Genomic DNA, 13,313 nt, shown 5'->3' with positions numbered 1-13,313 from the left:
ATAATTGATAAAATTACCTCAATCAGTGGCTTTATTCCATGCCTGCAGTAGGTCACTATCATCTTTTTCAGGCTTTTTGCTTATAGCACAAAGCTCATTATCTGGTAAAATACGATATGAGGAAGACGGAATAGATTGAACATCTGAGATTTTTTCATCAGCACACAATTTGACAAACTTGTATTTGACAGTAACATTGCATGTATCAGCAATTTTATTATACGCACAAACAATACACCCACACACTTCACTGTTGGGCTTGTCCAAATCCAATCTGGTAGCTGGGCTGTGAGACACAATGGTGATTGTTGTCCCAGTAGATGTATCTTTGATGATGGTTCGATTGAAATACTTGCATGGGATGAGCTTAGGAGCTTTCAGCAATTCTAAAAGATGCTTGGTTACTGTTACTTGTCTAAAGACATGCGGTGTGTTAATGCTTGTGATAATGTGTATTGAATGAGGATGAAGAGCATCATTAAACTGGCCAGTACGACTCAACGAGATAAAGTAATGCATCATGTTACGATTGAATGGAATGTCTGCTGGTGCTTCAATAAGATGAGGTGCAACTTTAGTTGCCAAAGACAGGGCATGAGTGCTTCCATAAATAATGTTAAGCAATCTACTTTAAAAACTTCCTTGCAAGCTTCTTCTGGATAGATTCCATACAATATCATGGGATACTTTTTACGTAACTCTTCACTTGGATACAAAAGGAGATCAAGTAACCACAGGAAGGCCATTGGCTTAACAGCAACAGCTCGGCAGTTCTCATCAACCAGGCTCAGATCAAAAATGCTCCCAAAGATGTATAAAACTTGCAAAATCCTAGAAATGAGCTTTTATCCATACCACATTCCTGTGCCATTTCTTCAAGCTCATCTTTAGCAATGACACATCTTTTACTACGATAGAATAAACTACGAAGGAATATCCAGGCAATAGGAATGTCTTCATAAGATGCTTCACAGATCACTTGTTGGAGCTTTTGATTAAGAGCGAGTTGTCTTATAGCCTGTGAGTTGTCAAAGCCTGCTTGTCAGCAGGCTTTGTGGGTAACCCTAAAATCATGTAACATATTTTTATTTTGCTTCATAGGATGTCCTTTATGCATTTCCATGCGGTGTGACAAGTCTATCAGTCCATCCCCTGTCTCCTAATTACTTATCCCTGGGATTAGGTGATAGTACAGTTTGCCTTATGGACAGGAGGGTCACTGGATACAATGGGCCAGAGGCCTCACATCAAACTCCTACGCTATTAGGTACCAAGGCCTGCGTGACTCACTTCAAAAGACAATATGTACACTTTATCTAAACACTTGCAAAGTGATTATACAACTCACAGTTCTAGTTTCTTCTTTTCGTACGATTCAAGATCAGGATTAACCTGTTTGATGAGCCTCTCGTACTGTCTGTATTGAGCGTCTTTGTAATCTACACAATGTCAAGCATGTTCACACTTCACACATGTACATGTACACATATGTACATCACTTCATCTACATTTTAGGTAATAATGTGTACATGTACATTGTACATGTGAAGTTACATTTCTATTCATGCACAAATTCAATAATAATAATAATAATTTTAATAATAATTCTAGACCCATTACCATACAAAAGGAAATGTCTCCCTATCATACTTTACGAGTAAAAAACTGTCTACTAGTTGTATTTACCAGAGAAGCCAGGGTCAGGGTTCTTCTTCTTACGCTTTCGTTGGAGTCGGTCCAGTTCATCAGCACTGGCGTCGAGTAACTTGAGTTGTTTGTAGTCTTCACCAGCTTCTTCAGCTTTCTAGGGGAAAGAAAGGGAATGAAATAAAAGAAGACTTAGCAAGGAGTATGACTTCACATAGTGTGAATAATAATTATGGCTACTGGTAGTTTAGGTATGGTATACTTGTAGTTTGGCCAAATTTTTGCTAAAATGACCAAGAAAGATTTCTCCATTTTAATAATTTTTTCTGGTACATATACATGCACTTATGCCGTGTACAAAGTTTGACCTGATTCCGATTAAAATTGGATTTTTTTACGAATTTTTAAAGCTGTTCAAAAATCAAGCCAAAGTCCCAGTACTATAGTACAGAGTCAACAGATAAATTTCACCAAAAATGACTAGGAAAGAATTCTCCATTTTACAATTTTTTCTGATACATATACCGTATTTCCTTAAATAAAGCCCAGGCGTCTATTTCTTAAATTGGCATTTGAACCTCGAAAAAAAATTTTTAAATAAAAAAACTTGGGCCCAGAGCGGGATTTGAACTGGGGACCTCATGCAATTGACTTCAAGAACTTAAGGAAGTATCTACCAAGTATCTCAGTTACTACAAGGCTAGATTTGCGTATTTATACTTCCATTCTATTGCTACCCCGGCATTTATTCGCATCCGGCTTTTATTTAAGGATATACGGTACATGTACTTATGTTGTGTAGCAAATTTGAGCTGATTTTGATCAAAATGGATTTTAATTTTTAAAGTTTCCAAAGGCCATGCATGTACATGTACACGCACTATTGTAGAGCTTTTCAGCTCATGAAGCACCCACTTAGCATGCTTGTGGGACCCTGTACACATGAAATGTAATAGTACAATACATAAAAACAACAACAACAACAACAATAATAATAATACACGTACTTTCTTAAATTCCTCTTCCTGTTCCTCCCATTCTGCTTTACGGCGACGTATTTCAAAGTTGGCTGGTAACTTGTTTCGTCTGTCTTCCTCAACAACTTCTTTACGATTCAATTTCTTTGCTTCATTCTACATAAAGGTATACATGTTATTTATACACACTAATAGTCATTACTCTTCTTAAATGTAGTTCCCTGAATCTTTTTAACCTCTCTTCACTCTTTCCAGATAAAACAGTCTCGGCATTATCTTGAACTTCTCTTGATTGTTCTTCCTCTTCTACTTCTTCTTCTTGTTCCTCTATTCCCTCGCTTCCTGGTTTAATTTCTCTACCATCTAGAACTAATGAACAAGACGCCATTTTACCAATGGTAGTATAGTTATAGTAACGCCCAACAGCCCCACCTACCTTTGAGCCCCGCCCTATGCTATAGTAATTTAAGGGCTAAAATAAAGGAGTTTAGAGAGGGTGAGCTCACCGACATGGACCAAGAATCTGATGTCTTTATACGTGAAGGAGACACTATACTCCTTTCTTATGAAGTGAAGGGTGAAAAGTCATTCCTTTACTCAATGCAACCAATCAGGAGGTATGCTAGCACAAGACTTATGAAGTCTGCACAATCTAGATGATAGGATCTATGCATTAGTGCATTATTTTCTTGCTTTTATAGTAAAGATGATGAAGCCTATGAAGCATTGGATAAGTATGCATTCAATCAACCCACCCTTTATCCTTTGGCGTATGATGAGATTAAAAAAAGAGCCATTCCACCCAATGTTCATTGTAAGTCATACTTTGTAGTAAATGAAATTCATTAATAACGAGACACCTACGGTGCATGGCCTCGCCCCTATAGCTGCTATGGTGCATGCCCGCCTGCAATAGCTGTTTGATTATCAGCATAAAAGAATGGCATGAAGAGAGTCTGCTCAACACTAGCTTCCTGCAGTTGCACTTGCTCTTGAATACCTGCAGAAGTAGCAGCACTGCAGCACATACATGCAAGCAGCTCCAGCCCCTCCCATGCATGTAGATTGAAAGGTGTGGCATTCCATCATAACTGGAATGATTGGCAGCAAGAAGACCATGTGAGAAAGAAGCTTCACTTTTTCTATACTAGTCAGCAATATATGATAAACTTACTGACAGAAAAGTCACTGCCTTTGTATATTTGAGATAGTATAGGTACTTTAGTACCTATAACCCAGCAAGTTGTTGCTCTAGCGCTGCACAAACGAGTGACCTCAACAATTTCAAGTAAGTATAACTCTTCATCAATTAAGATTTAGAGAAATCTGTTCATATTATTTGAAGGCCATGTTCTAATCTATGGAAAAATGCTACCAGCTATCTCTAAAGTGCCAACACAACGGAACTTGGCCCAACTACTCGATTTTCTTACTTTGAAGCTTCTGTACCTAGCACTTGTATTTGAGCAACACAAAACAGTTAAGAAAGACTTTTCCACGTCAAAAAGAAAGATGTAGGAGCTTAGATCACGCTGTGCTAAAGTTATTGTTTATTAAAGACAAATTTCAGTTGTACAGAATGAATGAATGACAGACAGACAGACACAACAACTACCTATACCTCGCGTAGGCGAGGCCAATTATTAACGTTTAATTAGAGCCTAAGCCATATTATTATTATTATTTTTTGTTTTGTATAGATCTGTCCTTCAAAATTATACCAGAATTAAGGTAAATTTCAAACATACACATAGTCTTAGCATTTCCTCATTCTTGTGGTTTATTATTAATTTATGATGACCTTTTAGTGAAAAGCAATTTCAGGATGATGCACATGATGTTAGAAAAGATACTGATTGTGACATGAAGCTTGTGTACGGAAAAAAAATCAAGGTTTGGAGGAGAATACCAGTACTAACATGCATTGCTTTATCTTAACTGCATGTTTATCTATAGCTGTTGCATGTGGGCTCTAAGATGTATTTATCTTTACCTCAATCAAGTGAGGAAGATAAAAATGTGAGTTTTTATTTTTTAAATTTTATTGAGTTATGCTTTGTGTGTGCCATAGATCACTTTTAGACCAGTATATGATGAAAGAACGTGCCTCTTTATTGTTCATCCACCAAATGAAGAAAAGCAACTTGGAGATAAGGTTACTGGCTGTATTTAAAGCTCTTTTATGAGTAAATGTATTTAAAGGTTTGCTCTGGTGATACCATATTTCTAAAGTCATCCTCTCAGCCTTACTATATAGTCAGTAATAACAAGGGTGACAATAAGCTATCTATGAGGTTAGATGATAATATTAAGGAATAAATAATGATTTATATCTTTACCTTCAAGTGATTCGATTGGCAACAGCATTGGACTTACTGTGTACTTACATAGAAGTGTAAAAGCAAATGCTGATTCCATTAGAGTAAGTGATTTCATCCACCTATGATCTGTGACATCACTGATTAAGTTTATAACAATTTTGATTTTTAGGGAGGAAGTGTTGTGAGACTCTCCTGTCTGGAGACAGATGCTTTTCTTCATGGGGAAGGCTCAACATTAGACCCTAGTATATGGACAAGAGGACTTGAACATTTTAGACAAGAGGGACTGTTCAAGGGTCAGTGTACTTGCAATGCAATTGTTTTCATAATGTTTATTACTAGTTGGCTTTACCCAAAAGAGGAAGCTACCTAACGGAGTTCACAAGCCACTACCTGTTTCTGGTGATTGTTATTGGCTACTAGAGAAATGGGATAAACCACTGGATGGTAATGATAATGCTATTGTAGTTGCTCGTATTGTGTTTATTTGCTATATAGGTACATCCTTTCAGTTTGGTGATAAATGTTCCTTAAGACACTTACAAACACAGAGATATCTTGCACTGAATACTGCAAAGGAAGAATTTGAAGTATAGCAGCACCATTGATTGTATCAGGCATGAATTTTTTGTAGCTGATAGCAGTCAATGGAAATAGAAGTCAAGGCTATCAATACAAATTCATAATTGAACCAGGAACTCCTGATACTGATTCAGTAATGATTATGTTAAATGATAGCAGTTTATGATTCAAATTTTAATCTATAGTCAAATCAAGAAGTACAGCAAGATTCTGAGATAATGCTAGTGGCTGACAGTAAAAATGTATGCTTATCACTAGACACAAAGAAAAGACCCTTTAGAGACTCAAAGAAGAGACAAATTAGTACTCAGTGGCTTAAGGTGAGATAAAACATGCATGGTATATCATGTACAATACTACACCAGGTAAAGTGCAGTGATCTTGGTGATGGTGATTGTGTAACAAGAAAAAAGAGTATCATCAAAGTTGGAGAAGTAACGAACAAATCATTTTTAAAAGCTTATTCATTGAATAATTATTGCATAAAGGTTGAAAAGAGGTCACTGTTTAGGTTATATTTCATTGAAAGTGTTAAGAGTATATTGGTAAGTAAATTATATAGATCATACTTTACATGTTGCTATCCATTGATATAGCAAGAGATGTTAGTACCAAATCCTGTTGCACTAGAAGAAGATGATTCAACTTTAGATCCTAATGAAAGAACATCAGCATGTTTGCATGTATTGCAATGTGTAAGTAAATGGCTCAAGAAAGGATTATCTACTACAAGAAAGACTCGTGGCAAAATATTACGTAGCAGTGAAGTCATAGCTTTGTTGGTTAATTCTCTTTGTTTTGTTGGATCAAAGTAAAAACAATGCTCTATGATATTTAATGTATAATTATTTTTTAGTGAAATCTGTTCTGAAATTGCAAGTATATTAACAGATTTCATAAAAATACACAGCCACAGATCACACCTATATTTTATATATAGACCTCAACCCTGTGACATGTCACTAGCAGATGTGGTTGTATCACAGGTTAGACATTGTAAGATTTACCTGCATTTTATAAACTACTATAGCTTAAAAAGGATCCAGGAATTCAAATGATTTTATATCATCTCCTTGATAGGCAAAGGTAGATCTTTAGTCATAAATCATCATTATGATGCATTAATTATTTTTATTTATTTGTTACCTTCCTTGTAGTGGAGTTACTGATACTGTTGCTCTATCACTCCTTAATTCAAAGTTTTTAGATAGAATTACATGGCCATTGGTAAGAGATGATGCATCATTGAGCTGCAATAGCACTATGATTATTTTATAGACTATTAATGACAAGACTATTATTGAGATTTTTGCAATGCTTTGTACACCTAATGGTATTCCTTTTGAAGAAATGCAAAGTATCATTATCATTAAAAAAAATAATTTATTATTAAATGCTTAGATTATATTTGTACTGAGTTGAAAAAGAGAATCAAAGAGGTCAGCCACATATCACACACACTTTCTCTAATACTTTTTATCTATAATTTTACAGATTCCTTTATTTATAATTGAATATGACACACTGCACTATGTAGAAGGTGGGAGTGTTAATCCGGAAAATTTTTCTGACGATACTAAGGTCAAGGTATAATTACTTTTAGCATAATCAAATTTTTATTGTTTTTTTTCTAGATCAATTATTTTGTAGCTTTACTGGAATTTTTTGCAACCCTTTGCAAGGTATTATTACATCATTTTGTATTAGAATACATTAATTTTATTATTTTCAAGGGAGGTGAAAAAGTATCAAGTGATTTTGTCAAGAAGCACTGCCCATTTAACACTAGCTGTTTAAACCCAAGTGGTTTAATAGACAGTGTTGTGAATGATAGTGTCCTATGCAACAAGCTGAAATCAGCTTACTTAAAGTGCATTATATCTGCATATATTGAACCAAATATTGAAAATTCTGGTATTGACATTGACAACATATGGCACTGCTATGTAAGTCCTTTTGCTTTTGAAACTTTAAAGTGCTCATTTATTTGTAGTTATGGAGTAGAGTCAGCCCTAATGAAAAAACAGATGAAACTAGCAGGTTTTTATATGCCTCAAATGTATCAGGAAGTATTCTTAATGAGCTTGAGCCATAGAATGGATATTATACAACTGTTCAATCAAAGCATTACAAATTATCAAGTTGGTTACTGTGGTTGCATCTTTTTCTGTATCATGTTGCTCTCTTAATTTGTTTATTTTAGCAATTAAGACACAGTAGTGATGGCAAGAATAGCTTTTTTGCTGATTTGATGGAATTGTTGCATACTTTAATTGAATATGGATTCTGCTGGAATTTGAATGATAATAGCAATACTGTGCTTCAGCTTTTAATAAATTTTAGAGGAAATGAAGTCCTAATTAATTTACCTTTACTTGTCCAAATGCTTGATGGAAGAGATGAAAACATCATGATTGGAGAGAGAGGAGTTGGTATATACAATTGTCACCTGCTATGATGTATCATTTTGTTTTATATCAGATGTAGGTTATAGTTTCAGACAAGAGAATCTGTCTCTTTTCAGGCTAAAAGTGAAGTATGTATTTTTTAAGTTATAAAATTTATTGCTGCTTTTTTAATTATTAGCATCATCAAGGTATTGCACTCTTTTCTAAAGCAACTGATTTATTTAGGGCTTGAGGTATGTAGTTTGATTATAATTATTTTATAGCAGAATCTATTCTATATATATATATATATATATATATATAACAGAGATTCCTTACTACATTTCCACGTTTGAAAATTGAAGATGGGTATTATCTATTATAAAATAATTGTACAAATCATGATCATTATTTTACTACAGGGAGGATTTAACTACTCATGATGGAATGAAGCATCTTTTCTCTCCCTTTCAGCTGTATCAATGCTTTGATGTGGCAACACCGGAGGGTAGTAACCTAGAAGCAGTGCTAAAATATCTAATGTGTTATCCTAATGATGATTTAAGACAGGCTAGTGTTACATTACTTGATGACATATATAAAGTAAGATGTCTTCCCTAACCACTTAAAAATTACTTTAATAATAATCTAATTAGGTTTTTGATACACATATAAGTTTTATTTTATGTATAGACTAATTTTAATTAAAATTGTACGTCCAAAATCACCCTCAATTTTTATTACATTTTTTAATAATGTCCTTATGCTATGTAGAAAGTTTGAGCCGATTCCAACTTTAATTTTTCAAGTTATGACCATTTTTAAAAACAGGCCAATTTCTGAAAAATACCCAAGGCTATAGCCCATGGTTTTTTCCAAAAAATGGCTCCGAAATCACCCCCAATTTTTATTACATTTTCTGATACATATTGATGTCCTTATGCTATGTTGAAAGTTTGAGCCAACTCCAACTTTAATTTTTCGAGTTATGACCATTTTTAAAAACAGGCCAATTTCTGAAAAATACCCAAGGCTATAGCCCATGGTTTTTTCCAAAAAATGGCTCCGAAATCACCCCCAATTTTTATTACATTTTCTGATACATATTGATGTCCTTATGCTATGTAGAAAGTTTGAGCCGATTCCGACTTCAATTTTTCAAGTTATGGCCATTTTAAAACTATAAGTCACCAAAATTCTGAAAAATACCCAGTACTATTATTATACTTTGTGAAAAATGACTTAGAGAGGATTGTCTTTTTATCATGGTTTCTTATCTGCCATGTTGAATAGAAAGCTTGAGCTGATTCTGATCAAAATGAATTATTTGATGCGTTTTTAAAACTTGCTTTGGAAGTAATGTGATTTAAATGACATGTAATAATAGCAAATTTTTGAATAAATTTTCATTATTATGATATGATGTAACTCATGCCTATAGTAGATTCATTTTGTGTCTCACATTATGTAGAAAGAGCACAAAATGTTTGAAGATGCAAGAAATTCATATCTTATTTTTAAAGAGGACAATACTTTTACAGTTTTTTCTAAAATGGGAAGTTTTGTGGCTTTTAATAAAGAGGATCCCAGAAAAGAGACCAATCCTAGGCTCTATCAGCAAATCAATAAGCCATTACAGGCACTAGTACAAGGATTTGGGGATGAACGTATAGTCTAGATCTAATATTTGGGATTCTTTAATTTTAAATCCTTATGTAGGCATATTGGAGAACTTAGAGTGTTTTAGTTCGTCTATGGTTACAGAAGATAACAATAATGTACCACGAAGACGCATTCAAATGCTAGCATTTACATGTGGTATGACTTGCTAACTTTGTATTTGTATTTAGTTTTGACTATCAATAGGTATTTTTTCAGCACTCATGGTGTATGTGCTGAAATTCTCACAAAGAGTATATCATGCAAATACAAATCAACCCCCACTCCTTAATCAGTCATTTAAATTTCTGCAACTAATGTGCCGAGGAAATGAAAAGGTATGATATATTTTTGTATTGTACTATTTATGTATGTAAATGTATATTAGGTGAAAGCAAAGATATTTGTCAGTATCCCTCTGTTATTAAAAGTCAGGACAGGAGTTGCTGCAGTTGCTCATTTGCTGGCTGAAGTAATTGTTTTCATTACTTCATGGGACCTTATTCCTTATTATAGGTTTTCAAGAATAACAGGGAGCTTTGTCTAAGAATAAGCAATAATGATATTGAGTGTATGTACACTCTGGCCAGCACTTATCACAGTGACAATAGTGAATATTTGGAATTTTTTAAAACTCTTGGTATTCTCATGAAAGGAATAAGTATAATAGCATATGCTTTGCTGTTATGTTTTCAATCATTTTACAGCCGGACACAGAGGGTTCCATTCTTATTCATCAGCAATTTCTTTTTCGACTTTTTTTGGATTCTTATCATGATTGCTTCAGTGATGTAATGAGTTATGATGATGCTGTAATTCTTTTGGAAACGTCTAGCCAGGATGACAAAGTATGAAACAGCACTCAGTTATCTGTTTTATGCATATACTGTTAGGTGATATTTGCTTTTCAAAGAAAACTGCTCCTTTTGACTGAATTTTTAGCAGCTTGTAGTGAAAACTATCAATTTGCAAAAGACAAGTGTTGCACCTTTTTCTCATTGCATCAACTAATCAAGTTAGCATTTTTGGTTATAAATCAGTTTTTATGTATTGTAGTATAATCACAAACAATGAAATAGCCAAGAATGATCTCCAAAAACCTTTTGTTTGTTTCCTTGTACAAGTATATTTATGCAACAGAAGGCAGTTGAAATGCCCTATTGAAGATCCTAATGATGTGATATCATTGCTAGCATCATTAAAGTATGTAACATAAAAATTATGTCCTTGTCTAATGACATTTCTATATACAGACAAGTTGTGTCTCAGTTATTAAGTGAAGAAGACATTAAAACATTTGAAGGAAGGCCACTATATCAAGATGAACAATTGAAAGAAGTAAGTTGTAGCCTATGCAAAGTAATCATTTTTATTATATGTTATTATTCATATAGTTACTGGAGCAGAGCTGTATAAGAGAAGTGGTAAGTGATACTTTCTTATATGTAATACATTTGTTTGAAATTTTGTTGCTATAAGGCTACAGAAATGCCATATGAAGAGGAAATTGAAGAAAAAGAAAAAAATAAAGTTTGGCAAGATATAGTGACTCATTATTGCTCTGTATATAATGGGATTGCTGTAAACACAAGACATATGAAATTTTGTACAGAACCTGCCTGGACTAATGGTTTAAATGCTAGTCATTTGCTCCAGCTTTACAAGATGAGGTTGACACAAGGCTACTATATTCATATTAAAAAATCTGAACAAGAAAAACTGGTTGAAATTTTCAAAGAATGTATAAATGAAATTGAAGAACTCAAGTAAGAGATACAGTTGTTATACAATTTAATATAGTTATCTACTGGTATACAGATGTGTGACTAAAAGGCAACTAAGAGGGTCCAGTGAAGAGAGCAATATAATTTTGGCCAGAGCTGCACTTAATTTTTTTCAGATCTTTGGAGTTCTTCATCAATGTGTTATCAAAATGAATGAGTAAGCACTAGTTCTTACCTCTCATTATGCTTCATGTAACAGTGGAATCATTTGTCACTTGCAATCCGTTTATGACTTTTTATAGGCATCATTTTGCTAAATTAAAGTCAAAACTTCAATTCTTATGTTCATTTTCTCCTCATTATGTAAGCTGCATTGTTACATGTCTCTGAATTGCTCCCAATACATAGATTGAAAGGCTTCTTTTATCAGAGAAAGAAGATGTGGGTCTGTATGTTTTGGCATTTTTTACAGTCTTTTTCCTTTACAATGGAGAAAATGCTACAGACAAAGTCAACATTTTGGAGATTCGTAGTGTTGCTATAGGCAACAGAAACCTATTCAATATAATTGGCAGACATATACAGAGAGGCATAGCTGAATTGAATAAACCTGATGCAATTCCAGAAAGGTCAGTATTATAAAATTTATTATCAATAAATATATTCATAGTAGTCCAAGACTTCCATTGCCAGATTCAGTAAGTCATTTTTCTATTCAAATATTTAATATTTAACATTATATTAACTCTTATTTAGCACTATGGATCAATCAATGAAGACAGCCAAAGCAATATTTATCTAACACATGTACATGTAGACCATGATGAAGTGCCTGAAGCTGAATTGGTAGGTTGATATATAAAATATAAATCAAGTATGTGCTGGCTACAGGAAGTTGGAGTGACAGATTTAATTTGGCAAGCTGGGTTATCACTAGATGTGATTAGTGCAATGTGCTCTGGAAAAAATGATGAAATGCAGGATAAAATGAGACTGGATCCTTCTACTGTGAGTGATTCTAAACCAGTTAGTTGTTTGAACTATCACTTTTAAGGGGATATGCTTTGTCAGAGATATAGCAATTTTTCTTCGCAAGTTAGCCTATTCAGGAGCTCATTCAAGCTTAATTGGATGCAAGACCAAAGCAATACAAGTTAACTTGAAGATACTGCTTACACACTCATTTATATTCATTTGTATAGGCACTGATTGAACTGTGCAATGGTAACATTGAAAATAAAAAGTAGCACTGGATGGGCAAGTGATGGACTCCATCAACCTCATACTCAGCATTCCCTGCAAAGTAATCACACATATTTGAACCATGTCTTTATTAATATACTGTTTATGTGTAGGTAAGGATAATGGAAATTGAGGAACAAAAGATGCAGGGAGCAGCAATTAAATTGTTACAAATCCTCTTGGAAGAAACTTGTAAAGAAAGCAAAAAAGTTATACAAATGGTTTGTGCTAACCTCAAACCAGACAAAGTTGTAAAGTTCATTGTAGAGATATTTAAAATTTATGAAATCGTAAGATTTTTATATGTTATGCTAGACAGTCTCATACATTGCAGGATCGCGATGACAATTCGCAAATCCATGACCTTTCTAGTCATCCAAGTGTTATGAGGCAAGCTGTTTTAAAAGCCTATCATGTCCTGAGAACTGTAGAGGATCATGACAAATCATTTAACTTAAGTAATTATTTTGTATTAATGTACAGTACAGCAAAGATGTTGATATATATAAAACCACAGCTATGTCATTGTATATTAATTGTTCTATAGAAAAATATAAAGATATTTCATGGGATATGTGGAACTATTTGAAAGATCGCTCCCACAGAATTGAAGTGTTTTATAAAGATGCTAGCAGAAAGGACAGTGGTATCCTGACACGTGTTTATTTTCCATTTGCTCCATCAGTACATTACTTCATTAACGCTTGTTTTATTTTTTCCTGTTTCATAGCTTGAGCTGAACGAAACAGAAAAAGATATTTTCAGACGTAACGT

At 33.8% G+C, this 13,313-nt stretch overlaps 3 protein-coding genes across 4 annotated transcripts in view; 2 read left to right on the top strand and 1 right to left on the bottom strand.

Moving 5' to 3' along the window:
• LOC105313425 (pre-mRNA-splicing factor SYF2-like) overlaps positions 1-3,023 on the bottom strand; it is an 8,843-nt gene extending 5,820 nt beyond the window's left edge. For both annotated transcript variants that reach the window (XM_019998762.1, XM_019998760.1), the window contains exons 1-5: positions 2,827-3,023; positions 2,655-2,780; positions 1,687-1,804; positions 1,349-1,439; positions 18-1,289 (exon numbers count right to left, since the gene is read on the bottom strand). In XM_019998762.1, coding sequence (XP_019854321.1) covers positions 1,256-1,289; positions 1,349-1,439; positions 1,687-1,804; positions 2,655-2,780; positions 2,827-3,012 — 555 coding nt within the window. In that variant the 5' untranslated portion in view covers positions 3,013-3,023 and the 3' untranslated portion in view covers positions 18-1,255. The remainder of the gene's footprint in view (positions 1-17; positions 1,290-1,348; positions 1,440-1,686; positions 1,805-2,654; positions 2,781-2,826) is intronic.
• Positions 3,024-3,095: 72 nt separating this feature from the next.
• LOC105313424 (uncharacterized) lies at positions 3,096-7,810 on the top strand. The gene is made up of 26 exons (XM_019998759.1): positions 3,096-3,241; positions 3,326-3,438; positions 4,325-4,355; positions 4,433-4,517; positions 4,581-4,643; positions 4,696-4,779; positions 4,827-4,918; positions 4,971-5,046; positions 5,115-5,241; positions 5,288-5,392; positions 5,444-5,535; positions 5,580-5,660; positions 5,713-5,847; positions 5,893-5,961; positions 6,016-6,072; positions 6,124-6,338; positions 6,384-6,513; positions 6,558-6,613; positions 6,685-6,754; positions 6,806-6,884; positions 6,929-6,966; positions 7,022-7,114; positions 7,162-7,209; positions 7,261-7,473; positions 7,521-7,668; positions 7,731-7,810. Exons 1-25 carry the CDS (start codon positions 3,135-3,137, stop codon positions 7,620-7,622), a joined length of 2,361 nt encoding a protein of 786 aa, XP_019854318.1. The 5' UTR covers positions 3,096-3,134; the 3' UTR covers positions 7,623-7,668; positions 7,731-7,810.
• On the top strand, positions 7,624-12,743 carry LOC109583410 (uncharacterized). The gene is made up of 26 exons (XM_019998737.1): positions 7,624-7,668; positions 7,731-7,959; positions 8,009-8,063; positions 8,114-8,168; positions 8,243-8,283; positions 8,337-8,517; positions 9,386-9,581; positions 9,634-9,732; positions 9,781-9,911; positions 9,962-10,045; positions 10,090-10,227; positions 10,281-10,421; positions 10,467-10,588; positions 10,630-10,776; positions 10,827-10,911; positions 10,968-10,997; positions 11,053-11,339; positions 11,392-11,514; positions 11,600-11,660; positions 11,706-11,926; positions 11,968-11,995; positions 12,054-12,143; positions 12,189-12,305; positions 12,352-12,450; positions 12,500-12,600; positions 12,653-12,743. The coding sequence occupies exons 1-25, from the start codon at positions 7,624-7,626 to the stop codon at positions 12,542-12,544; spliced, it is 2,850 nt and encodes a 949-aa protein (XP_019854296.1). The 3' UTR covers positions 12,545-12,600; positions 12,653-12,743.
• Positions 12,744-13,313: the final 570 nt, after the last annotated feature.

The sequence above is a fragment of the Amphimedon queenslandica genome, unplaced genomic scaffold, assembly GCF_000090795.2.
Source record: "Amphimedon queenslandica unplaced genomic scaffold, v1.1 AMPQUscaffold_13306, whole genome shotgun sequence".
In the NCBI taxonomy this organism is placed as follows: Eukaryota; Metazoa; Porifera; class Demospongiae; order Haplosclerida; family Niphatidae; genus Amphimedon; species Amphimedon queenslandica.
This window is presented reverse-complemented; position numbering and strand designations above follow the sequence as displayed.